General features: G+C 40.8%; 1 protein-coding gene across 1 annotated transcript; it reads right to left on the bottom strand.

The window, feature by feature from the left end:
- Positions 1 to 1,556: 1,556 nt before the first annotated feature.
- On the bottom strand, positions 1,557 to 25,307 carry LOC140555856 (uncharacterized). Its single transcript, XM_072679176.1, is given in 71 exon segments — positions 1,557 to 1,736; positions 1,824 to 1,919; positions 2,018 to 2,122; positions 2,224 to 2,520; positions 2,639 to 2,842; positions 2,941 to 3,249; positions 3,410 to 3,534; positions 3,619 to 3,784; positions 3,904 to 4,087; positions 4,197 to 4,393; positions 4,480 to 4,598; positions 4,694 to 4,820; positions 4,907 to 5,296; positions 5,385 to 5,475; positions 5,557 to 5,702; positions 5,798 to 5,974; positions 6,138 to 6,380; positions 6,508 to 6,763; positions 6,849 to 6,985; positions 7,078 to 7,201; positions 7,292 to 7,497; positions 7,590 to 7,663; positions 7,765 to 8,074; positions 8,164 to 8,334; positions 8,436 to 8,585; positions 8,708 to 8,826; positions 8,916 to 9,054; positions 9,143 to 9,246; positions 9,472 to 9,570; positions 9,663 to 9,726; positions 9,812 to 10,100; positions 10,189 to 10,216; positions 10,309 to 10,465; positions 10,571 to 10,714; positions 10,956 to 11,156; positions 15,735 to 15,869; positions 15,971 to 16,066; positions 16,238 to 16,342; positions 16,427 to 16,723; positions 16,818 to 17,021; positions 17,182 to 17,490; positions 17,598 to 17,722; positions 17,815 to 17,980; positions 18,078 to 18,261; positions 18,353 to 18,549; positions 18,633 to 18,751; positions 18,841 to 18,967; positions 19,059 to 19,448; positions 19,537 to 19,627; positions 19,718 to 19,863; positions 19,953 to 20,129; positions 20,217 to 20,459; positions 20,550 to 20,805; positions 20,888 to 21,024; positions 21,118 to 21,241; positions 21,357 to 21,562; positions 21,644 to 21,723; positions 21,832 to 22,141; positions 22,599 to 22,769; positions 22,871 to 23,020; positions 23,117 to 23,235; positions 23,352 to 23,490; positions 23,580 to 23,683; positions 23,772 to 23,870; positions 23,966 to 24,029; positions 24,115 to 24,207; positions 24,286 to 24,403; positions 24,492 to 24,519; positions 24,612 to 24,768; positions 24,874 to 25,017; positions 25,107 to 25,307. Coding segments are annotated over 71 exon segments (11,739 nt in total).
- Positions 25,308 to 26,488: the final 1,181 nt, after the last annotated feature.

Consider the following 26,488-nt stretch of genomic DNA (forward strand, 5'->3'; position numbering starts at 1 on the left):
TAGGGCTCAGCCCATTCCCTTCCCCATACTCTGATCACCAACTACATCTCAAGCTCCATCAGATAGACACCTTCCTTCCAATGTTGCTCTAGCCGTTTATGATCCGATCAGCTTGATGTGAAATAAAACACAAAAATGACAAGATCCTAATAATTATGGTTACTGTGGCTGTTTATGACCAGATCAACTTTGAAATCTGTGAGCTCAATATCTGTGTGCATTTTATCAACAATTCCCCTGTGATCTCTAACATTTCTTCTTCCCTGAAAAGAAGCGGAAGTGTAATGGGAAAGCCTTTTGGTAACACTTCACTCAGATGGTCTGTTGGAGATGCCTTGTAGATTCTCACCTGATATTCAACTAACATTTAACAGAATAAGTAAGTTGAATGTCAATGTGAATGATTGTCTATTGAATGTAAGCCTACACCTAACTTTGACCTTAACCTCCCCCATAAAGAGTTAGGATTTAGGGTTGATTGAAGGGTAAGGGTAAGGTTAGGTGCAGGGTTACATATAATAGCCTTCAATTTTATGTATATAGTTCATGAGTTCAGTTGCATTTAATAAATATTCAGTTGAATGGTAGTTGAATCTCAGGTGAGCATCTACGAGGCTTCTACAATGGACCATCCAAGTAAAGTGATACCAGCCTTTTGTATTAGATTAGAAAATGTGGTGTTGACCACAGTGACTGCAAATTAAATGTATACACAGTTGATTTTACACATATTTACCTACAGCAATCAGCCATTACATTAGTACATTAGTAGACAGGTGAAGTGAATGAGATTCTTCATCTACAGTAGCATCTATCAAGGGGTGAATATATTAGGCAGTTTTTTGTGATGGCTTGATGACTGGGTCAGAACGTCTCCATAGAAAAGGGCAGGCCTTGTGGGTTTGTTCTGGGATGTAGTGGTCAGTAGCTATCAAAAGTGTTTCTAGAAAGAAATAGCCTGTTAACCAGTGATCCATGCATCGAATGGTCACATCTGTTGTGGCAGCACAAGGGAGAACCTATGCATTATTAGACAGGTGGTACTAATATGTTATGGCTGGTCAATGTAGTTGTTTTCAGATTTAAGATCTTGCTAAAACCAAAACCATGTGTAATGAAGATGAAATATGGTGTCAGTTGCATAAACAGTAGTTTGTCCACTGCATTTTATGCACTTCAGCCACATCATACATCATAAATGAAAAGATATGAAACCCACTGAACTGTTCTATTACAGGAATTGCCGTTATGAATAGCAGTCAGAGGAAATCATAGTTACTGCTATCATAGTTAGTTTGCGTGGTTTTTGCTTACGTTTCAGAAGTAGAGTCTGAGTACCTTGGTGGAATGTGGTCATAATGTAATAAAAACACCACTGCACTGCACTATATTTTCAAAACTGCAAATATTTATTAATTGTACATCAGATGTACAAAGTGCTGGTGATCAGGGGTTTTTGCAGAAAGCTTCACTCTTCATCATGTCCTTTCTGTAGTGAAGAAAAAAGAAGAGACTTCTTATCCCATGTTTGCCACATATCAAGGTTAAAATAATAATCATAAAATAAAATAAAAATAGGATTTATGTTTTTTGCTACTTGCCTTAGAGCCTGAGTCACGGCTTTTGGCTCTCAGCTTGTTGACCTGGGATTCTGCAATATCAGCCCTCTCCTCAGCTTCATCCAGCTCGTGCTGCAATTTGCGGAACTTTCCAAGGTTGGAATTGGCCTGTTCCTCCTGCAAGTATGAACCAGTAGTTAATGACGAATACAAACATGACCTGAACAGTAATGGTTCAGCATGATCGTTCAGCCATATACTTACAGCTTCCTCTGCAGCTCTCTTGTAGGACTTAACCTTCAGCTGGAGTTTGTCCACCAAGTCCTGCAGGCGAGCCAAATTCTTACGGTCCTCCTCAGTCTACACCAGAAATGTAGGGAGAGTCGGTCAGTTTCTTTAGTATACAGTTTTAGTCGTGGAAAAATGTTAAAATACTTCATTACTACAGGGAAAATGACCTGATAGGTGAGCTCCTTAATGCGCCGCTCATATTTGCGAACACCCTTGACTGAATCACTGGCCTTCCTTTGTTCTAACTCGATCTCAGTTTCCAATTCCCTGACCTAGATGTTGAGTGAAAAAGAGCACAAACATCTGTGAAACCCTCAATAAAAATATCATTCTTTATGCTGAACATGTTAATCAGTAAAGAAAAATCATTCACCCTGGCCTCCAGCTTCTGGACCTGCTTCTTGCCACCCTTCATGGCGATTTGCTCAGCTTCATCCAGACGGTGCTGCAGGTCTTTGATGGTTTGCTCCATGTTCTTCTTCATGCGCTCCAAGTGAGCACTGGTGTCCTGCTCCTTCTTCAGCTCTTCTGCCATCATAGCAGCATCAGTGATGGCTTTTTTGGCTTTTTCCTCAGCATTCCTGCATTCTTGGACAGCCTCCTCTACCTCAGTCTGAAGCTGGGATGTGTCTCCCTCCAGCTTCTTCTTCTGGTTCAGCAGGCTTGTGTTCTGAAATGTAAAGTTTTGGCTTTCAGAATTTCTTTTCCCTTTTGGTGTTGCGTTTGATGATTTGTTAGTTTTATTTCATATTTTAAGATATTGTGTGCTAGTTCCACAGATTTCTTACCTGGGAGTGCAGAAGTTGAACCCTCTCACTGACATCCAGAAGTTCCTGCTCAGCCAGTTTGCGGCCTCTCTCAGTCTGCTCCACCAGGGATCTCAGCTCATCCAGTTCAGCCTGCAGAAGATTGTTGCGTCTCTCCACAATGGCAATGTTCTCTTTGAGATCGTCATTACCACGGAGAGCATCGTCCAGTTGAAGCTGAGCATCCTGTAAAGTGCAGGTTTTACAATTATTCTTAATATTTTTTTGCTACAAAACAGGAATTGATCAGCTTTTTATTAGCATAACAGCACTATAGGACATACCTTCAGATGTCCATGGAGTCCTTTAAGTTGTTTCTGTGCTTCTGCTGCCTGCCTGTTAGCCTGGCTGAGCTGGATCTCCATCTCGTTGAGGTCTCCCTCCATCTTCTTCTTTATCCTGAGAGCTTCATTCCTGCTGCGAGTCTCAGACTCCAGAGAGCTTTGTAGGGTTTCCACCACTCTCTGCTGGTTCCTCTTGGCCTGCTCCATCTCCTCATCCTTTTCAGCCAGCTTACGCTCAATATCAGCCTTTACCTGGTTGAACTCCAGCTGAGCCCGCAAGATCTTTCCTTCCTCGTGCTCAAGGGAACCCTTTTGAAAAAGTTCAACAAAAGTTTTTTTATTAAATGTTTTTTTGAACAAAAGCATATTTTCTTTTGCTCTTAAAGGATCACATTAATTTTATAATGATTTTAATTTATAGGAATACATCATCTTTATGCAGAATGTTTAATGCTTTTTTAACACTTACTTCAGCTTCCTCCAGAGCAGTTTGTATCTCAGCTTTCTCCTGCTCCAGCTGTTTCCTTGCTTTTTCCAGCTCGTGAATACTCTTTCCACTCTCACCAAGTTGTTCAGTGAGGTCAGAAATTTCCTCTGTTCAATAGAAAAGACAAAGTTCAAAACAAAATCCTGAAGGATAAATATTGTGACTTTAAAAGAAGATCATATTGTGGCAACCTTGGAGGTTCTTGTTCTCCCTCTTCATTGTCTCCAAATGATCCAAAGACTCTTCATAGGAGTTCTTCAGTTTAAAGAGTTCAGTGCTTAAAGATCTGGCCTCCTTTTGGGAGCTCTCCAGCTCAGTCTGAGACTCCTCATATTTCTGCTTCCACTCAGCCAGAACCTGACAATGACGAGTAGATAGGTAGTGTTTCATATCACTTGGATTGGAGTCATTAATTCAGTATTTAGTTTTCAGAAAAGCACATTGTTATTGGTGTATGAATAACTTTTGGTATTGACCTTGTCAAAGTTCCTTTGCTTCTTGTCCAGAGCAGCAGCAGCAGCATTGGATCTTTCCACATCAACCATGAGATCCTCAATCTCATTCTGTAGTCTGTGCTTGGTCTTCTCTAGAGAGGAGCATTTGGCATTGACAGCTTCCACAGCTTCCTCTGCATCTTGCAGACGCTGAGCCAGCTTTTTCCTAAAAGGCAAGGCAGTGTTTCGTTCAGACTATTTTTTTCCAAACACTGTAAAACTTTTATAAAAAGTTACATGGAAATATGAAAGTAATTATGTTTGTCATTTCTTACTTTGCATCTTCCAGCTCTTCTGTCCTCTGGATGGCATCAGTTTCATACTTGGTCCTCCACTGAGCCACCTCAGAGTTGGCCTTGGAGAGACTGCGTTGCAGCTCAGCCTTGGCCTCCTGCTCCTCCTCATACTGCTCTCTGAGCAGCTCAGAATCATGCCGGGCAGACTGGACTGCATGAGCCAGGGCATTCTTCGCCTGGAAGAGACAAATATGTGCATTTAACAACATATGATAACACAGTGTATTGCATTAAAGTGTGGCTTGATTATCATTTTTAATACCTTCACTTCCTCTTCAAGTTGTCTCTTGAGGTCCTCAATCTGTTGCGTGTAGGACTGCTTGCCTCTGGTCAGCTGAGAGACCAAGGAGTCCTTCTCTTCCAGTTGTCTTGATAGTTCACCTTGATTGAGGATTGATTACAGTGATATGTCTGTTGTCTGTATGTTACGCACTTATGCTTTGAACACACCACATTTTATCTCCGAGAGCTCTTACCATTCTCAGTCTGTAGTTTAGCTTTCTGCATGCTGAAGTCGTTGATGCTACGTTGACCTTCCTCAAATTTAGTCCTGTACTCAGTCATCTGGTCCTCAAGAGTCCTGCACATTTTTTCCAAGTTTGTCTGGAGCAGAGAACATCCATCAGAAATGCAGTGGTAAAGATTTTAGAGAAATAAACATTAATAAACAATGAAGACAACATTCTTACCTTGGACTTAACAATCTGCTCCATGTTGGAGACCACATCGTCCAGCTCCAGTCTAAGTTCACTCTTCTCTTTCTCAAGCTTCTGCTTCACTCTCTGGAGGTTATCAATCTGTTCTCCTAGGTCGGCCACGCTGTCAGCATGTTTCTTCCTCAGTGTAGCAGCAGTGGACTCATGCTGCAGAGTAGCCTCTTCAAGGTCTCTGCGTACCTTCTGGAACTCAGCCTCTCTCTTCTTGTTCATCTCAATCTGGGCAGCAGTGGCACCACCGGCCTCTTCCAGCCTCTCACTGATCTCCTCCAGTTCTCTGGCTAAGTCTGCCCTCTGCTTCTCAACCTTGGCACGGGCTGCTCTTTCAGCCTCCAGCTCTTCTTCAAGTTCCTCGATTCGGGCCTAATTCCAGGAAATGCCTAATTTAGTCATTTTCGTTCTTAAGAGTGAATGTACATCCTCTTTCTTTCCTTATTTTTTGTTTTATTACCTGCAACTCCTTTAATTTCTTCTGGAGTTGGGCTCCCAGTGCTTGTTCATCCTCAATCTTGCTGTTGAGCTGGCTGATCTCGAAATCTTTTCTGCAAGATGAGAAATTGTGTGATTTAGATGACTACTGTTAGTACAATTGAATTTTAATAAATATATGGTGGCTTTTTTACTTCTTCAGTCTCTCCTCCATTTGCTGCTTGTCATTTTCCAGGTCCATGACATTCTCTTGGGTCAACTTCAAGTCTCCCTCCAGCTTTCTCTTTGCCCTCTCAAGATCCATCCTTATTTTCTTTTCTTGCTCAAGAGAGCCTTCAAGCTGAGGCATGTAAAAAAGTAAAGGAATTAAAATCTACATATATGTATACATTTATTTTTCACAATTCTTGTAGTCCAGAAAATGAAGAGACCCACATCATCAACTTGTTGTTCCAGCTTAGCTTTGGCCTTGGTCAGAGTGTTGACTTTGTCCTCTTCACTCTGCAGGTCATCCAGAGTTTGCTGGTGGGCTTCTTGTAGTGCTTTCTTCTCCTTGGTCAGCTTGGCAATGATTTCATCCAGGGCTGCCATTTCTTCTGTCAGATTTTTAACCTGGAAATGATACCATTGTTTCAGTACTTCAGCTTTAATGAATGATGCTACTTTGGTAAATGAATTGTACAGATTTTAAGAATGCTTGTAAAGAGTAAAGAATCTCTACATAATGTAAAGATAATCATCCAATTTTAATAATGTAAATAATAATAGCAATAACCTTATTCTCTGTGGCATGCTTCTCCTTCTCTACTTTGGCCAGAGTCAGTTCCAGATCATCAATATCTTTCTTAAGCTCAGAGCATTCATCCTCTAGCTTCCTCTTCTTTGCCACCAACTCAGCATTCATTTCCTCTTCATCTTCCAGTCTTTCAGTCAGCTCCTTGGCTTTTGCTTCAAGTTGGATTTTGTTCTTAATTAGACCCTCACACCGCTCCTCAGCATCTGAGAGATTATCTTGCTCCTAGAAATGTATATTAAAATCTGTAACTATTGGGAATAATTGTACCAGTGAATTGCATGACATCGTCCAAGTTTGAAGAATTGGAATATCTGCATTTGTGCCATTTCATTATTTGTACATAACTCACAGATTGCACTTGGAGCTGCAGGTCATTCTTCTCTTGGATAAGAGTCACCATTTTCTCCTCCAGTTCCTTCCTGCGGGCTTCAGATTTAGCGTAGGCCTCCTTCAGTTTGGTGAATTCTTCTTTCATGTTGGCCATTTCTTTCTCAGCCTCAGCAGATTTCAGCAGAGGTTTGATCTTGAAGTACAGTTTCATCCAGGGCCAGTTCTTGACACCCATGAAGGCACGGACATTCCACTGGATTACCAGCAAGGCATCTCTGCAGAGATCAAATTGCAGTACTTTTAACTATACTTGAAGTGGTAACATGAATCATTAGTATTTGATAGAGGATGTAGACTAACCTCCTTTCTACGATCTTCTGGAATTCAACTCTTGACAGAAGACCTCGGGCTCTAGCCTGAATACCAGTGATGATGAGGGCAAGGCGATCATCTCGCATCTCTTCAAGTTGACCAAGAAGACCAGCCTTGAAGAACACCTACACCCAAAAGTGTACATACAATATGAGGGATTATGTGAAAGAACAGTGCAATGTGATGAAGTGAAATTAAACAAGTAGGTGCCTTAAACCTTTGTGTGTCCCAGCTTATACTGGTTGTGGTCAATGTCTAGAGAGCCGAGGAGTTTCTCTGCACCCTTCTTGTTGTCAATGAACTGTCCCTCAGGGATAGCGGCAGGATTCAGGATACGGTAACTGAAAATCAATACATAATAATAAGACGGATTATTTAAAGGCTGTAAAATGAAATAAAAATGATGTTTTTAATAACAGGACAAGTCTCACCGTTGTTTGAAGTCACCATACAGGATCCTGTTGGGGAAGCCCTTTCTGCAGATTCTGATGCCCTCCAGCACACCGTTACAGCGCAGCTGGTGCATGACAAGAGGATTTTCCATGGCCCCAGGGGTTTTGGTCTCATTGGGAATGATACAACGCACAAAGTGTGGGTGTGTGGACCTCAAGTTGGTCATCAGCTTGTTCAGGTTCTCCTGTAGATGGCATCATAAGGGGTGTTATGATGAAGTACTACAAAGGTCTTTGAGGTTAACATACTGTGCTGAACAGAAAGTAAAGGGCTCACCCTGTGGAGTGCAGACACAGTCTGGAATGATGAACCCTTCTTTTTTCCACCTTTGCCCTTTCCACCGGATTCTGCTGATGTTTAATAATAATTGTAGGGTAAGAATCATTTTAGGTTTCTCCAAATTCCAACCTTTTTTATGTTACCATTAACTTTATTCTTGTAATGTTCTTACCTGAGTCAGCACCAGCATAGCCAGCAAAGAGTTGGCCCAACAACTTCAAAGTAGACTTCTGGAAAAGCCCCACAACGGTTTCATTGAGGGGGTCCTTGTTCTTTACCAGCCAGTTCATGATATTGTAGTCCACAGTACCAGCATAGTGAACCAGGGCAAAATGAGCCTCTGGTCTACCCTTCACAATCCTGGGCTTCTGGAAGTTAGGATTCTTTCCCAAGTGGTTGTCATAAAGCTTAGCTTTGAATGTAGAATCGCTGGCCTTGGGGAACATGCACTCCTCTTCAAGGATGGACATGATACCCATGGGCTGAAATTCAGAAAACAGAAAATTAAGTCATTGTCAAATTACACTTTCACTGTCCAATAAAACCTGTAGGGGTTTGCATTTGAATTTACCTTCTCAATAAGCTCAATGCAGGCCTGCAAGTCCATGCCGAAGTCAATGAACTCCCACTCAATACCCTCCTTCTTGTACTCTTCTTGCTCCAGCACAAACATGTGGTGGTTGAAGAACTGCTGCAACTTCTCATTAGTGAAGTTGATGCACAGCTGCTCGAAGGTGTTAAACTGGAGGAGAAATGACATATAATTAACTTGTATGAAACAAATAAAATATAAACACATTCTGTCATAAAAATAGCAATAAATACATATTAAATATGACCTACGTCAAAGATCTCAAAGCCAGCAATGTCCAGCACACCAATGAAGTACTGGCGAGGCTGCTTGGTGTCCAGGGACTGGTTGATTCTCACAACCATCCAAAGGAACATCTTCTCATACACTGACTTAGCCAGAGCACCAATTGCGTAGTAGACCTGTAGAAAGATAGGGTCGAATAAGTTCCAAATGGCAGCTACATCAAGAAACAAATTATCAAATTATATATTTTTTTAAATGTAAAAAAAAAAAAAAAAAAAAAAAAAAAAAAACTTTTCACCTGCTGGACATTCTGCCCTTTGGTGACCCACTCGTTTCCTACTTTGACTCTTGGGTGACACAAACCCTTAATCAGATCAGCAGAGTTCAGGCCCATCAGGTATGCGACTTTGTCAGCATCTGTTGGATAGAAAATTATACTTTAGATGAAGCATGGTAAAAAGCCTAGCTTTCATGTAACTAAATTTTAGGTTCCAAAAACCACTGACCCTCAGTGCCGTCAGCCTCAGCCTGCTCCTCTCTCTGCTTCTGCTTAAACTTCATGTTGCCAAAATGCATGATGGCACCAATCAGCTTGTAGATACCGTTCTTCTCCTCTTGGGTGAAGCCCAGCACATCAAAAGCTTCCTGTTGACCAGATGAATTTTAGTCAGTGTGATGGTCTGAGTACAAAGAATGTCATGAAATGTTTCTGTTAATGATGTTTCCCACTCACATCAGTAGCCATAAGCTCCTCAGCATCATTAATAGACGCCACTTGGGTTTCTCCTTGGGAGATGTAGGCGTAGTCATAGGGGTTGTTGGTGATGAGCAGCATTTCTATATGATGAACAAAATATTCACATAAATGTCTCCATACACCACATAGATACATATGTACATTATCCAAACACTCACAGATACACATTTAACAACTAAAGCCCATAATCTCAACTCATTATCAACTCATTATTAATCCTGGACTTTTCATGGTAGATTAATTAGATGAAGGAAACTTGAAAAGGATAAAGTATCATGCATACATCAAAATAGCACTGCACCTACCCAGCAGCTCAGGTTTCTTCTGAGACAAGATCTGGTAGAAGATGTGGTAATCTCTCTCAGCTTTAAGCTGGAAAGTGACACGAGACTTCTCCAGAAGATCTAGATAAAAAAATAATGTCATTTAAATAAAAGGCACAGATTTACTTAAATATATAGACTTATAGATTAGTCTTTTGTAAAGTTGCACTCACAAGTCTCAATGTCAGCAGAAGCCAGCTTTCCACTGACACCAAAGTGGATACGGATGAATTTACCCTGTGGAGATGCAGATTGTGATCATGCTGAACTCATTCTAAGCCCTAATGATATAAACATCTACATAAATGTGATATGAACGTACAAATCGAGAGGAGTTGTCATTCCTGATGGTCTTGGCATTACCAAAGGCCTCCAGGGCGGGGTTACACTGAATGATTTGATCCTCCAGAGTACCCTGTAGTAAAGCAAAGTTAGGCATGCTGAACTGCTTGTATTTAGAAAGTCAAATACTTTGGATTTTTTTGAGCAAAACTGTTCCAGTAACCTTTTTCTCCAAGGCGGGATCCTTCTTGCCAGATGTTGCAGCAATGCTGGCAAAGTACTGGATTACTCTTTTGGTGTTCACAGTCTTTCCGGCACCAGATTCTCCACTGGAGATGAAAATGAAGAGTCAGAACAATACCGGACTAAAATAATGTTATTTGCCCTTTGTATAAATGTGGAGCGCTCTATACTTACGTGATGAGGACAGACTGGTTCTCCCTGTCTGTAAGATCAGAAAATACAACAATTCAATGAAATAATGGCAGAATTATACAGAACTAAATGGTTATATGGTGTTGAGTAGAGTGAGGTTACCTGACAACATGTACTGGTAAGCGTTGTCAGAGATGGAGAAGATGTGAGGAGGAGCTTCAGTTCTCTTCTTGCCTCTGTAGGCAACCACAACTTCTTGGTTGTACACTGGCAACCACTTGTAGGGGTTGACAGTTACACAGAAGAGTCCGGAGTAGGTCTGCAAACAGAGAGAGAGGAAAGTGTGAGTGAGAGTGCGAGTTTTTGTGTGATTTCAGTGCTGTTTGTTCTTGTGTTGGACAGCTGTCCCATGATTCTGACTCACGTAGATCATCCAGGCTGCGTAACGCTCTTTGAGGTTAAACAGCACAGCGGGCTCGTGCAGGAAGGTGAACATCGCCATGTCCTCAATTTTATCGAACTTTGGCGGGTTCTGAGGGTGAACATCACACTCCTTGACGGTCACAGTCTGTAAAATAGAGAAAAACAAGGTGATTTTAAAAGTGATTCCTGATAAGATTGTCTGATATACTATGCATTAACTGGGCTCTCCTAGGTTTTGCAAGAGTGACATGGAGTGACTTCAGTTCATGAGATGTGCGAAGGCTGAGGAATCTTTGTAACGTTTTGTAAAGGTTCTCCTCATTCTTTATCAATTGAAATGTTGGTTGCTCGTGAAGGATCATGTATCATGTTTAATATATCCCTACCTTCCCAAACTCAGTTTCAGCAGTGACTTTGTCCCCGTCTCTGCTGGTGATGGAGGCTTTGACATACTCAACTTCAGGGTCCGGCACAAAGCATTCCTTCTTCATGTCAAAGGGGCGAGTCTGGGCTTCCAGACGCTCCTTATCTGACTTTCGCAGAAATGGAGCTGCAGCCCCAAATTCTGCCATCGCCGCATCTCCCATCTTTCAAGAGGACTAAAGACATTCAGTAATTGAGAAAATGTGTCAATACAGAACTATCATAACATGCATTTTAAAGACCTCTTTTCATTATTTCATTATTATTATTATTATTATTATTATTATTGCAGTTTGGACTTTTCTGTTACTTGGATGCTGAACATACAGAAAAAGAAAAAATGAGAACCAGGAAACAGTTTCAGTCATAGATACACTCTTCCAAATAAAGATGCTTCAAATGGTTCTTTAAACATATGCCATTGTTTAAAGAAGAACCATGTTCGTAATAGAGATGCGTGGTGTGTGGAGAACCTTATTTTGGTAAATAACCTTAATATTAAGTTATATAGAATCTTCACTCTCACAGATCTCTTTTGCAAACATCTTTTTTTTATGGAACCAAATCGTTAGAAGAGTGCAGAAATAAAATACTTACATTTGCTGAAGACTCAGGAGAAATGTGATGGACTAGACCTGGCAAAGAAAAGGAAAAAAAATCATCAGCTCATTCAAAGTAAGACAGGAAAAATCAGCATCCTCTGTTTTGCATCTTGTCCTTAGTCTTCCAGCTTCCTGTAACATGCACACATCAGTAGCACTGAAGTTTTCTACAGCGACCCAGCACGGCTTACCTTGAGGTGCAGTGAGATGTGGTTCCATTGTGTGCCCGGGCCTTGTTATATAGAGGGAGAACCGAAGCAAAATGTCTGGAATGTACATGGTGGTGACGTTGACCTGCTGTATTTGGTTAGGGGTGTGTGGTCTCTTTTGGGTGACATCGGCCTATGTGAGACAGTAGTAGAGCAGGTGGAAGGCACTACCAGAATTAAAAAAGGAAAAGGGACTAAATTGGAACCGGGCTATCTCTGTCTGCCAGTAGCTACCAGTGATAACTTTGTGTACCTTTATTAATGTGTGTGCGCATGTGTGTATTTGTGGCGTACAAAGCTCTTAAATATTTGATAAAATATAATGAATCTAAATAAATATCTTAATCTAATATATATCTTATATTTTAGTGCAATCTGACATGACATAGATTTGAAATAGACTTGTATCTAATGTTATATTTTCTAATTTGTGTACATGTGTACTGTTACTTTAGCAACCACATGAACTCATTATCTTAATGAATATCAGTTGTTTAGTTTAAGATTTAGATTCTTTTAATGTAGTCATTGGACTAATGTTTGCCTGCCCTCATAAAGAAGGCTACGTGTGATGTGTCTGACACTATATGTCCGACAATCTTTTGTCTACTTTAAAGACAATGACAAATTCTATCTGTCACCTACCACATGATTTGGAAGAGGTCCCAGGACAACTATCTAGATCTGAGCACTCCTCACAAGCTGCTCTTCTCAATCAGTGCGAGCTACCCGCTAGGAATTTCACAGGTTTATCTTTGCGCTCAAGGATAAATGCAAGGAAACAATGCAGTACACTGAGATGACACTGAGTACTGTAGCACTCCCACGAGACAGCCATAAAGTGACCCCAGAAAAAGACAGGTGTTAGTCTCTATCAGCTGTCAGCTCTGTCTGTACTTTTATTCATTTATATATTATATTTTTATTTATATCTCTAAATCTAATATGCTATGGATATGTGTCACAGTTGGGTTCACACCACGGTTTGGACACATTTTGGTTCAGTATGCTGAGTTTGGTACAATAGGGTGAAACAACACCCCCAAACAACAACACCCCCAAAATGCACAAGACTAGATTTCTCCTTTTTCCAATCAGCTTTAGAAACACGTGAAACACTGTATCTACCCGTTAACATGATATTAATATTATGAAGCTTTTGAGAAACTGTGCCGAGGTCAGTCGGCAAAGGGGATTCATTCTGATGTTATTGTAGTAGCAGAAAGCTTGTGGCATGCAGCAAAAGTGGCGTGCGCTTCAATCATTGTGTATATATATACTGTATCTCGAGCACACCTGGATTAACTCACCTTTTCATTGTCAGATTTAGTAGATTTTGGCTGGAAGCTGGAAATAGGCAAACTGTCCTGGGCTCTGGCTCTCTGTTTCCTAGATAGACAATTGTAGTTATTTAAAATGACTTCTTGATGTTTAAAATCGTAAGAAATACCTTCTTGTGTCTTGTATTGTATTTTAATCCTCAGGGTATTATTAATATAACTTCCCCACTCCAGACTTGTTCAGCTGTAGTAAAGAACCTGTTTCTCTCCACAAAGGCTCATGCTTCACTCACTGATATTTTGCTGGGATTGCCATCAGTCAACATTAAAGTAAAAAGAAGTGCGAAAACTCCTATAAAAGATCCTTTCTCGTTCCCTAATTGATGTTTTTTTAAAGACTCATTCTTGATCTTCACATTATGTCCACACTTATTTCTTTTAAAGATCGTGTTGTTTGCCATTGTCAAGAACTGGTTATGAACCTTCATTCAAGTGTTCATACTGAGGGTGGTATGGTGGCTGTTTTTCTTTTATTGAACCATATTTCAGTTCTTCAGTTTTGTAAAAGTGATGTTAAAACTCATGATATCACTTGGTCTAACACTACATGCCCCACTATTACCAGCAAATACAGCTTTAATACAGACATAAAGACAAATGCCAGTAGGTTTAGGATGAACACAACAACACTCACCAAAAAGCACACATTTAAATCAGTACATTTATTATTTCTATACATTATATACTTGTTTCATAACTAGTGCTTTCATGCATTAACAAAAGTGCTTTCATGCATTCATGGCCAGTAGACATGTGCTGACACTGAACTTGGGATTCTCAGTAGAACGCTTGTGTTAACTCAGGTAAGCTCTAGCTCTGCCAAAGAATACTGTTAGACCATTGTCACAATTCTCATTATTTTAACCTCCCGTCTTCCATCATCTAGGACCTTTAATGGAAGGTCAGGCCCACCTTAACCTAATTTCCTTCAGTTGTCTTGGTCTCTCTCATAAAACACCTTACTTAGTCTTCACACTTACACAGTCTATTCTAGGCTCCACTGTGTTTTTTTAGGGAGTCTCATTCTCAGCTGTCAGAATGACCCAGATTTTCATCATGCTGGAGCAGGGGTCGAAGAAATAGTGGTACCTTAGGGCTTGTCCCCTTGTGTTGAGAGCTGTAAGCTGAGCCTCCTTTTGTCAAGCACTGCTCTATTATTAGGATGTTCTTGCATCTGTCACGAACAAAAGGTTAGGTCTCGCCTCTTCATCACTCTTTCTGCTACATTACTGATCCCAGCAGTAACATTCAACCACAAGCAGTAACAGAATTCACACAGAAGGATTTTGACCTGTGCAGCAAGACAGAATGTTAATTAAAGGAGGTGTAGATTTTTTAACAGTCAATCCTGTTTCTTTTGGATAGTGCTTTTCACAAGGTCTGTAGAAGCTCAATTAAAAAAAAACAGTAAAATGAGAATGTAGGGCAGCTGTGTGACAGATCAGTAATGTTATAGTTTAAAGAGAGTTTAGCTTATTGCTTAGAAATGGAGAATTGAAGGTATCGTTTGTTTGCTAGTTTGGGTTTTTATCCAGGACTTGGTCTGATAAATGGAACTGCTTATAGTAAGAATGCACTAGTTAGTCATGATTTTGCATTTATTATTATTTGTGCAGATAATTGCTGGCATATGCAAAAACTTTGTATGTCCAATAAGGTAACTTTACAGTATGAGAACAAAACCTTATTTACTGTCAATGAAAGTCAATGTGAAAAGATTTCATTAAAGTCTGGAATCAATAGTTCTGTTTTATCGGTCCAGTGGCGTTCAGGGTAAATTCGTTGTGTCAAAGTTTTAGAGTATTATACACCCTTCGTCTACACATTGATGAAATTATATATATTTACACTATATGTCCAAATGTTTGTGGACACCCCTTCTGATAAATTCATTTAGCTGTTCTAAGTTCAATACTTTGGGGACATGTCCTAACTAAGGCTTTTGTCGCTTAATGCAAACAATTAATGCTTCAAAATCTAGTAGAACGCTTTCCCTGGACAATAAAGACAGTTCCTCCAACAAAAATAGGATAAACATTTTTTAATTACTTGATTTCAGAAGACTATGAGCAAGTGTCCCAATACTTTTGTCCATATACTATACTTCTGATATAAGATTTCTGCACTGTTTATGCTTTGAGAGCATTTCATTTTGTGCTAAGTATAAATAATCCTGCAAGTCATGTAATACCCTAAATATTATACCTTAGTGTGCTGTTGACTATCTGTTGAAGAGGTACAGTGTAATAACAACATCAGAGAAGTGTGTGATTTGAAATCTTAAACTTTATTTAAGACAAATTTATGTGAGGTTTGTACAGATGTGCAAAGCTACATTACAGAGCTTTTCAGAAAGGTCCTACTGAAAGCTTCATTCCTCATCATGTCCTTTCTGTGGAAGAGAAATAAGATGATTAGGAAACTGAGACAGATATAACACAAACTGTACAATACTTGTATGTTTACATGTACATCAAGAATTGTGCTGCATTTTTTTACTGTGTGGATATTTGAGAAACAAAATGAATAGTCAATATTTACAATAGTTTATTACTATATATTTTTACAAATCAAGTGGATCATTTATTTACCTTTGAGCCTGGGTCCCGACTCTTGGCTCTAAGCTTGTTAACCTGAGACTCAGCAATATCAGCCCTTTCTTCTGCCTCTTCCAGCTCGTGCTGCAGCTTGCGGAACTTTCCAAGGTTGTTGTTCGCCTGTTCCTCCTGAAAAACACATCAAATAAAAATGACCATTCAGGACATGTTTGTGAAAAGAACTAAATTGATTAAACTGAAATTTAGATAGTGTACTCAAGTTTACTTACAGCCTCCTCTGCAGCTCTCTTGTAGGACTTAACCTTCAGCTGGAGTTTGTCCACCAAGTCCTGAAGGCGGGCCAAATTCTTACGATCCTCCTCAGTCTATAAAATAGAAAATAATGAATTCATGATTTTGGTTGGTGACTTACATTTGCACCAATATATATATATATCATAAATATATTAATAATATAATAATACTGTTAAATATGTTAAAACAACTATCATGGTTTGGCAGAATGAATGCTTGTGCATGCAAAGAATTATTTCTACCTGGTAGGTCAGTTCCTTGATACGTCTTTCGTATTTGCGGACGCCTTTAATAGATTCACTACCCTTCCTCTGTTCCATTTCCACCTCACTTTCCAGCTCTCTCACCTATGAAAAAGAAAATACCAGTTCTTAGTTTCAGAGGAAAAAATATGTATGTTAGTAGCACATGAAATGTTTTGTATTACTCACCCTGGCTTCCAGCTTCTGGACCTGCTTCTTGCCACCCTTCATAGCGATTTGCTCAGCTTCATCCAGACGGTGCTGCAGGTCTTTGATGGTTTGCTCCATGTTCTTCTTCATGCGCTCCAAGTGAGCACTGGTGTCCTGCTCCTTCTTCAGCTCTTCTGCCATCATGGCAGCATCAGTGATGGCTTTTTTGGCTTTTTCCTCAGCATTCCTGCATTCTTGGACAGCCTCCTCTACCTCAGTCTGAAGCTGGGATGTGTCTCCCTCCAGCTTTTTCTTCTGGTTCAGCAGGCTTGTGTTCTGTGTTCAAAGATATCACAATTTCAATGCTATAGACAGAAATGTTAAAGCGTATATGAGGAAGTGATGAGCGGATAGGATTTGTATATTTTACCTGGGAGTGCAGAAGTTGAACCCTCTCACTGACATCCAGAAGTTCCTGCTCAGCCAGTTTGCGGCCTCTCTCAGTCTGCTCCACCAGGGATCTCAGCTCATCCAGTTCAGCCTGCAGAAGGTTGTTGCGTCTATCCACAATGGCAATGTTCTCTTTCAGATCGTCATTACCACGGAGAGCATCGTCCAGTTGAAGCTGAGCGTCCTGTAAAGTGCAGGTTTTACAATATAAATTAATATAAAATAGTCTTAGAGATCTCAGCCAGATGTAGATGAGCATCTTATGCTAAAAGGTTAATAATTGCAATGAAACAGTCGTGCCATTTCAGCACAACTAAGGGGACAACAGTTACTTAAAGACATACCTTCAGATGTCCATGGAGACCCTTAAGTTGTTTCTGTGCTTCTGCTGCCTGCCTGTTAGCCTGGCTGAGCTGGATCTCCATCTCGTTGAGGTCTCCCTCCATCTTCTTCTTTATCCTGAGGGCTTCATTCCTGCTGCGAGTCTCAGACTCCAGAGAGCTTTGCAGGGTGTCCACCACTCTCTGCTGGTTCCTCTTGGCCTGCTCCATCTCCTCATCCTTCTCAGACAGCTTACGCTCAATATCAGCCTTCACCTGGTTGAACTCCAGCTGAGCCCGCAAGATCTTTCCTTCCTCGTGCTCAAGGGAACCCTTGATGACAAAAGAAAATATATATATATATATATATATATATATATTTGAAAACTCTGTTAATGACTGTTAACTTAATTCTTCCTGAACATAGGGTTAAATCTTACCTCAGCCTCCTCGAGGGCTGTCTGAATCTCGGCTTTTTCTTGATCCAGCTGCTTTTTAACTTTCTCAAGCTCATGGATGCTCTTTCCACTTTCACCAAGTTGCTCAGTGATGTCAGCTATCTCCTCTGTTGAACAAGAAAATGCTCCACTGGTTAAACATTTGAACCAACTCATTTACACTTTTGTAGCCACGACTATACTGATATGTTATACTAACCTTGGAGGTTCTTGTTCTCTCTTTTCATTGTTTCCAGGTGATCAAGGGTTTCTTCATAGGAGTTCTTCAGTTTAAAGAGTTCAGTGCTTAAAGATCTGGCCTCCTTCTGGGAGCTCTCCAGCTCAGTCTGAGACTCCTCATATTTCTGCTTCCACTCGGCCAGAACCTGTTGTAAGATCAAGAAGGATGTAGGATGTTTAAATAGCTGCAAATGTCTGCACCAAATGGTCAAGGTTTGAGGAATAAGGATTTATTTAATTTGCCTTGTCAAAGTTCCTTTGCTTCTTGTCCAGAGCAGCAGCAGCAGCATTGGATCTTTCCACATCAACCATGAGATCCTCAATCTCATTCTGTAGTCTGTGCTTGGTCTTCTCTAGAGAGGAGCATTTGGCATTGACAGCTTCCACAGCTTCCTCTGCATCTTGCAGACGCTGAGCCAGCTTCTTCCTGCATGACGGAAAGGGTTGAAAAGTTTCACCTTCATTGTGAAGAATGTATTTCCTTACGTTGTTAGGTGAAACAGTGTATTTTCCCTTACTTTGCATCCTCCAGCTCTTCTGTTCTCTGGATGGCATCTGTCTCATACTTGGTCCTCCACTGAGCCACCTCAGAGTTGGCCTTGGAGAGACTGCGTTGCAGCTCAGCCTTGGCCTCCTGCTCCTCCTCAAACTGCTCCCTTAGCAGGTCAGAATCGTGGCGAGCAGACTGGACTGCATGGGCCAGGGCATTCTTAGCCTGGACACATTTAGGTAGAAACGATACATATTATGATGTAAAGACAGTTAATTTCTTTACATTATTTAGATCATCTAGGCTACCTTCACTTCCTCCTCCAGTTGTCTCTTGAGGTCCTCAATTTGTTGAGTGTAGGACTGCTTGCTTCTAGTCAGCTGTGAGACCAGAGAATCCTTCTCTTCAAGCTGTCTAGAAAGTTCCCCTGAAGGACATAACCACATTTGAGTTTATTTTATCCTTTCTTCCTATAAAGTCATAATAACTCTAGCAAGAATGTTTATATTTACTTACCATTTTCAGTTTGAAGCTTAGCTTTATGCATGGAAAAGTCATTGATTGTGCGTTGGCCTTCCTCTGCCTTCACTCGATATTCACTCATTTGATCCTCCAAAGTTCTGCACATTTTCTCCAAGTTGGTCTGAAATACAAGATATAGAAATAAATATACATGTACACACTATATGTCCAAATGTTTGTTCTAATGAAATCATCCAGCTGCTACTACCAACCTTTGACTTCACAATCTGCTCCATGTTGGAGACCACATCATCAAGTTCCAGTTTAAGCTCAGTCTTTTCCTTCTCAAGCTTCTGCTTCACTCTCTGGAGGTTATCAATCTGTTCTCCTAGGTCGGCCACGCTGTCAGCATGTTTCTTCCTCAGTGTAGCAGCAGTGGCCTCATGCTGCAGAGTGGCCTCTTCAAGGTCTCTGCGCACCTTCTGGAACTCAGCCTCTCTCTTCTTGTTCATCTCAATCTGGGCAGCAGTGGCACCACCGGCCTCCTCCAGCCTCTCACTGATCTCCTCCAGTTCTCTGGCCAAATCTGCCCTCTGCTTCTCAACCTTGGCCCGAGCAGCTCTTTCAGCCTCCAACTCTTCTTCGAGTTCCTCAATGCGGGCCTAGATATTAAGACAGTCCAAAAACTTAGCATCTTTTAATTGATACATTTTTATATAGTATGTTAGTACTTTATATGTCAATACTTGCCTGCAATTCCTTGAGTTTCTTCTGGAGCTGGGCACAGACTGCTTGTTCGTCCTCAATTTTGCTATTCAGCTGGCTAATTTCGAAGTCTTTCCTGCGAGGGAAAAAAGATGAAATTGAGTTTTTAGTATTTTTTTTTTATTAAAAATATGTCTAAAGTTTGAATTTTAGGTTGTGATCTTACTTCTTCAGCTTCTCTTCCATCTGCTGCTTGTCATTCTCAAGGTCCATAATGTTTTCCTGGGTCAACTTTAAGTCGCCCTCCAACTTTCTCTTAGCTCTCTCAAGATCCATACGTATCTTCTTTTCTTGTTCTAGAGACCCTTCAAGCTGGACAAACAGGGCAAGTGTAGCATATTCTTAATACACCCCCCATTAGTGATTTATACTGTGAGTATCATCAATTCGCATATACTTACATCATCAACTTGCTGCTCAAGCTTAGCTTTGGCTTTAGTCAGAGTGTTGACTTTGTCCTCTTCACTCTGCAGGTCATCCAGAGTTTGCTGGTGAGCCTCTTGAAGAGCTTTCTTCTCCTTGGTCAGCTTGGCAATGATTTCATCCAGAGCAGCCATCTCCTCGGTCAGATTTTTAACCTAAGAAATGACACTAGAACATTAGTGAACTAGTCACCTCCAATATTTTTGCTGTAGACCATGTTTAAGGTACAAGTCATGATTAACCTTGTTCTCTGTGGCATGCTTTTCTTTCTCCACTTTGGCCAATGTAAGCTCTAGATCATCAATGTCCTTCTTGAGTTCAGAGCATTCGTCCTCAAGTTTTCTCTTCTTAGCAGTTAGCTCAGCGTTCATCTCTTCTTCATCTTCCAGTCTTTCAGTCAGCTCTTTGGCTTTGGCCTCTAGTTGGATCTTGCTCTTGATCAGACCCTCACACCTTTCTTCAGCATCTGAGAGATTATCTTGCTCCTAATTGGAATGAACAAAAATTATGTTTTTTTTAATAGTGTAATGACATGGTATGAATATGCATATGTTTCTATAAGATCTTCAACTCACAGATTGCACTTGGAGCAGCAGGTCATTCTTCTCTTGGACAAGAGTCACCATTTTCTCCTCCAGTTCCTTCCTGCGGGCTTCAGATTTAGCATAGGCCTCCTTCAGTTTGGTGAATTCTTCTTTCATGTTGGCCATTTCTTTCTCAGCCTCAGCAGATTTCAGCAGAGGTTTGATCTTGAAGTACAGCTTCATCCAGGGCCAGTTCTTGACACCCATGAAGGCACGGACATTCCACTGGATTACCAGCAAGGCATCTCTGCAGAGATCAAATTAGAATACTGTGACACTCTTGAATGGAGGGGAACAGAAGAAGAACTAGTATTTGAAAGAGTGATTACCTCCTCTGAACGATTTTCTGGAATTCAATTCTTGACAGAAGACCTCTGGCTCTAGCCTGAATACCAGTGATGATGAGGGCAAGGCGATCATCTCGCATTTCCTCAAGTGTACCAAGGAGACCAGCCTTGAAGAACACCTACACAGGGAGGAATACATTTAATATGAGGGAATGTGTCCATGAAGGACAGTAGAAGCTGAGTAGATGACAGTTAGATTGTTGGCAACTTACCTTTGTATGTCCCAGCTTATACTGGCTGTGGTCAATGTCTAGAGAGCCGAGGAGTTTCTCTGCACCCTTCTTGTTGTCAATGAACTGTCCCTCAGGGATAGTGGCAGGGTTGAGGATACGGTAACTGAAAAAAGAATATACATAATAGCAAGCTTAATTAAGGCTATAAAATTAAACAAAAATGAGATTAGTAAGGAAAGATTAGAAAAGATGAGCTTTAATAACAGGACAAGTCTCACCGTTGTTTGAAGTCACCATAGAGGATCCTGTTGGGGAAGCCCTTTCTGCAGATTCTGATGCCTTCCAGCACACCGTTACAACGCAGCTGGTGCATGACAAGAGGATTTTCCATCACTCCAGGAGTTTTGGTCTCATTGGGAATGAGGCAACGCACAAAGTGTGGGTGTGTGGACTTCAGGTTGGTCATCAGCTTGTTCAGGTTCTCCTGTGGATCACATCAGAAAGAGTGTTATTTTATTTACTATACCTTCTTCAACTAATGATGAGCAAGAGGTCAAAGGCTCACCCTGTGGAGTGCAGACACAGTCTGGAATGAGGAACCCTTCTTTTTTCCACCACCTTTGCCCTTTCCACCGGATTCCATAGCTAATTAAAATAAAGACGTTGTAGTGCCAAGATCAGATTCAATTATATTAATAATCAGTTTTAAATGTAGTCATGTTTGCATTATTGCCACCCTGAATGTATTCTTACCTGAGTCAGCACCAGCATAGCCAGCAAAGAGTTGGCCCAACAATTTCAGAGTAGACTTCTGGAAAAGTCCCACAACGGTTTCATTGAGGGGGTCCTTGTTCTTCACCAGCCAGTTCATGATGTTGTAGTCCACAGTACCAGCATAGTGAACCAGGGCAAAATGAGCCTCTGGTCTACCCTTCACAATCCTGGGCTTCTGGAAGTTAGGATTCTTTCCCAGGTGGTTGTCATAAAGCTTAGCCTTAAATGTTGAATCACTGGCTTTGGGGAACATGCACTCCTCTTCAAGGATGGACATGATACCCATGGGCTGAAATTGAACAAAAGTTTGTAATCAGTGATCCCATTGTATTTGGTCTACTCCAGGATTGGTTCATAAAATGCCACCTGATTTTAACTAAATAATAATAATAATTAAAAAAATAGTTTCATTTAGTAAACAATACACACATTGTGTCACAGTTCTGCCTAGCACATTTGCCAGTGTTAAATTAACACAGTGAGCGTGAAGTTTAACACTTTGAGTGTTGGCAAATGTGCTGTGTAGCATGATGTAATGGGGGAGATCTAGCTAGTAAGTGGGAACTGGCCATGATCAGAGCAGGATTAAGATGGGAGATGACAATCTACAATGTGTGTATTGTCTGCTGAATATCCTTTGTTGTTGTGTTTTTATGGATTACATTATATGTATTATTCATACAGATTAAAAAGGTTTTATTACTGTGGTTTTAAATCTTCAAAAAAACTACAAACTATTTTTTTACCTTCTCAATAAGCTCAATGCAAGCTGCCAAGTCCATGCCGAAATCAATGAACTCCCACTCGATACCCTCCTTCTTGTACTCTTCTTGCTCCAACACAAACATGTGGTGGTTGAAGAACTGCTGCAACTTCTCATTAGTGAAGTTGATGCACAGCTGCTCGAAGGTGTTAAACTGGAAGAGGAATACATTATCATTAATATGGATGAAGCAGGCAAACATATACCTGAACAAATACTTAGTATGAAAGCAAGACTAAAAGAAATATATCTTACATCAAAGATCTCAAAGCCAGCAATATCCAGCACACCAATGAAGTACTGGCGAGGCTGTTTGGTGTCCAGGGACTGGTTGATTCTCACAACCATCCAAAGGAACATCTTCTCATACACTGACTTAGCCAGAGCACCGATTCCATAGTACACCTGTAGAGTGGAGGACAAAATAAGTCAGAAACTGTAAGGCTACAAGACATGGATTATACATTATACAAATTATATAATTAAATGTTAGATATTCACCTGCTGGACATTCTGTCCCTTGGTGACCCACTCATTTCCTACTTTGACCCTTGGGTGGCACAGACCCTTAAGGAGATCAGCAGAGTTCAGGCCCATCAGGTATGCGACTTTGTCAGCATCTGTTTAGGGTGTAACAAGGCTATGGGTTAATATTTTGGAGAACATCACAACAACCTAAAAGTATCTGATGGAAATCAGTGTTTTCTGCAAGATTCTGCCTCTTCTTAACACTGACCCTCAGTGCCATCAGCCTCAGCCTGCTCCTCTCTCTGCTTCTGCTTAAACTTCATGTTGCCAAAATGCATGATGGCACCAGTCAGCTTGTAGATGCCGTTCTTCTCTTCCTGGGTGAAGCCCAGCACATCAAAAGCTTCCTGTTGACCAGATGAATTTTTAGTCATTGTGATGGTCTGAGTACAAAGAATGTCATGAAATGTTTCTGTCAATTATGTTTCCCACTCACATCAGTAGCCATAAGCTCATCAGCATCATTAATAGACGCCACTTGGGTTTCTCCTTGGGAGATGTAGGCGTAGTCATAGGGGTTGTTGGTGATGAGCAGCATTTCTATATGATGAACAAAATTTTGTTAATTTTCATGGGCAAATGTTCAACTCCTCAGGACTCTTCAGGGGGGATATTGTAGTGCACCTACCCAGCAGCTCAGGTTTCCGCTGAGACAAGATCTGGTAGAAGATGTGGTAATCTCTCTCAGCTTTAAGCTGGTAGGTGACACGAGACTTCTCCAGAAGATCTAGATGTACATAAATAGGTTATTTAAATAAAAGTTGCATGTTTATTTAAATATATATTTAGTCTTTTGTAAAGCTGAGGGAAAGTTGCACTCACAAGTCTCAATGTCAGCAGAAGCCAGCTTTCCACTGACACCAAAGTGGATACGGATGAATTTACCCTGTGGAGATGCAGATTGTGATCATGCTGAACTCATTCTAAGCCCTAATGATATAAACATCTACATAAATGTGATATGAACGTACAAATCGAGAGGAGTTGTCATTCCTGATGGTCTTGGCATTACCAAAGGCCTCCAGGGCGGGGTTACACTGAATGATTTGATCCTCCAGAGTACCCTGTAGTAAAGCAAAGTTAGGCATGCTGAACTGCTTGTATTTAGAAAGTCAAATACTTTGGATTTTTTTGAGCAAAACTGTTTCAGTAACCTTTTTCTCCAAGGCGGGATCCTTCTTGCCAGATGTTGCAGCAATGCTGGCAAAGTACTGGATTACTCTTTTGGTGTTCACAGTCTTTCCGGCACCAGATTCTCCACTGGAGATGAAAATGAAGAGTCAGAACAATACCGGACTAAAATAATGTTATTTGCCCTTTGTATAAATGTGGAGCGCTCTATACTTACGTGATGAGGACAGACTGGTTCTCCCTGTCTGTAAGATCAGAAAATACAACAATTCAATGAAATAATGGCAGAATTATACAGAACTAAATGGTTATATGGTGTTGAGTAGAGTGAGGTTACCTGACAACATGTACTGGTAAGCGTTGTCAGAGATGGAGAAGATGTGAGGAGGAGCTTCAGTTCTCTTCTTGCCTCTGTAGGCAACCACAACTTCTTGGTTGTACACTGGCAACCACTTGTAGGGGTTGACAGTTACACAGAAGAGTCCGGAGTAGGTCTGCAAACAGAGAGAGAGGAAAGTGTGAGTGAGAGTGTGAGTTTTTGTGTGATTTCAGTGCTGTTTGTTCTTGTGTTGGACAGCTGTCCCATGATTCTGACTCACGTAGATCATCCAGGCTGCGTAACGCTCTTTGAGGTTAAACAGCACAGCGGGCTCGTGCAGGAAGGTGAACATCGCCATGTCCTCAATTTTATCGAACTTTGGCGGGTTCTGAGGGTGAATGTCAGTGTCTTTGACAGTCACAGTCTGTAAAATAGAGAAAAAAGACACTTTGTTCATAGAACTGCAAAAAGTGATGCTAAAATTGTTTGACACAATTGGGCCAAGATACCTACCTTCCCAAACTCAGTGTCAACGGTGACTTTGGTGCCATCTCTGCTGGTGATGGAGGCTTTGACATACTCAACTTCAGGGTCCGGCACAAAGCATTCCTTCTTCATGTCAAATGGACGAGTCTGGGCTTCCAGACGCTCCTTTTCTGACTTTCGCAGAAATGGAGCTGCAGCCCCAAACTCTGCCATCACTGAATCAGACATCTTGGATTTGTGCTGACCTGCGTTTGGTCTGGACAGTTGGTGATATGCTGAAAATGAAGCAAAGGAATGATCAGTGTTTTTTTTGTTTGTTTTTCATAGCTTCTAGATTATCTACATTACATTAGTTACGTACATATCTACAACAGCATCTACAAAATGATTAGTATGAACTGAAGCTAAACTCAGTCCACTATGGAGTTTTTTTCTTTTACTTGAGGATAACAGAAGTATTTGGTTCTTCTCTACACTGCTGCCCTGCTGGTTGGCTGGCTTTTGCTCTTACCTTAGGCTGTCCTGAGTGGTGTGTCTCTGCAGACCTAGGGTTCCCCTTTTAAAGGAAGTTGATCATCCCAAAATGGTCATTTGCATTGATGACCTCACTAGCCCAGTTAATTTGGGGGCAAAACCCCCCCAAGTGATTGGAGGAGACTTGCGTGGCTTGAATCACCTCCTCCCTTATTAGGAGTTTCTTTCATGGCGTTGTGACATGTCAACAAGAGCAACAACACTGGATGTTGGAATGTCTATTTTGGATTTTCCTCTTATGCAGCAAGCTGCCTCTTTCCTTATAAGACTGTGACACATGCCTAAGATTGTGTTCGATTTTTAATTGCATTGGTTACTAAAACCAATTTGTTTTCTAATAAATGCATTTATGCATCAAATAAGCCAATTTATTAATCAGGACAACTTTGATATTCTCCATTGGTCTATTGCTGATCATGTCATTACTGCAGTAAGAGCTTGAATGTACATTTGAAGCTTAAATGACATTTTTGACATATATATTCACTGTTAATTGTTAATAATTGTTCATTCATCAAAACGGGCATCATGGGATAGCATACTAATTCTGTAGCAGAAGACATGTTGTGCTTTGACCTGAGTCATCTGAGGCCTGTGTCCCACTTGTTACCGAGTAAGTCAGTAAGACTTAACCCTTTTACACTTCTTGTTGCATTGTAGAGGACAAAGATGCCCTGTTTGATGTTTAATAAGTCCTTTCATTTACCACAAAAGGCCTTTGAAGCAATTTCCTGCATGAGTACATATAGCAGCTGCAATCTTAGAGGTCTTACAGAGCGTAAAGAAGCATTGCTGAAAAGGGTGTTTCTGTCATATGTTGTAATAATATTTTTTTGCAAAATGATGGTTTGGGCATAAATTATACTGTGAGAACA

Source organism: Salminus brasiliensis, chromosome 5 (genome assembly GCF_030463535.1).
Source record: "Salminus brasiliensis chromosome 5, fSalBra1.hap2, whole genome shotgun sequence".
NCBI classification, from domain to species: Eukaryota; Metazoa; Chordata; class Actinopteri; order Characiformes; family Bryconidae; genus Salminus; species Salminus brasiliensis.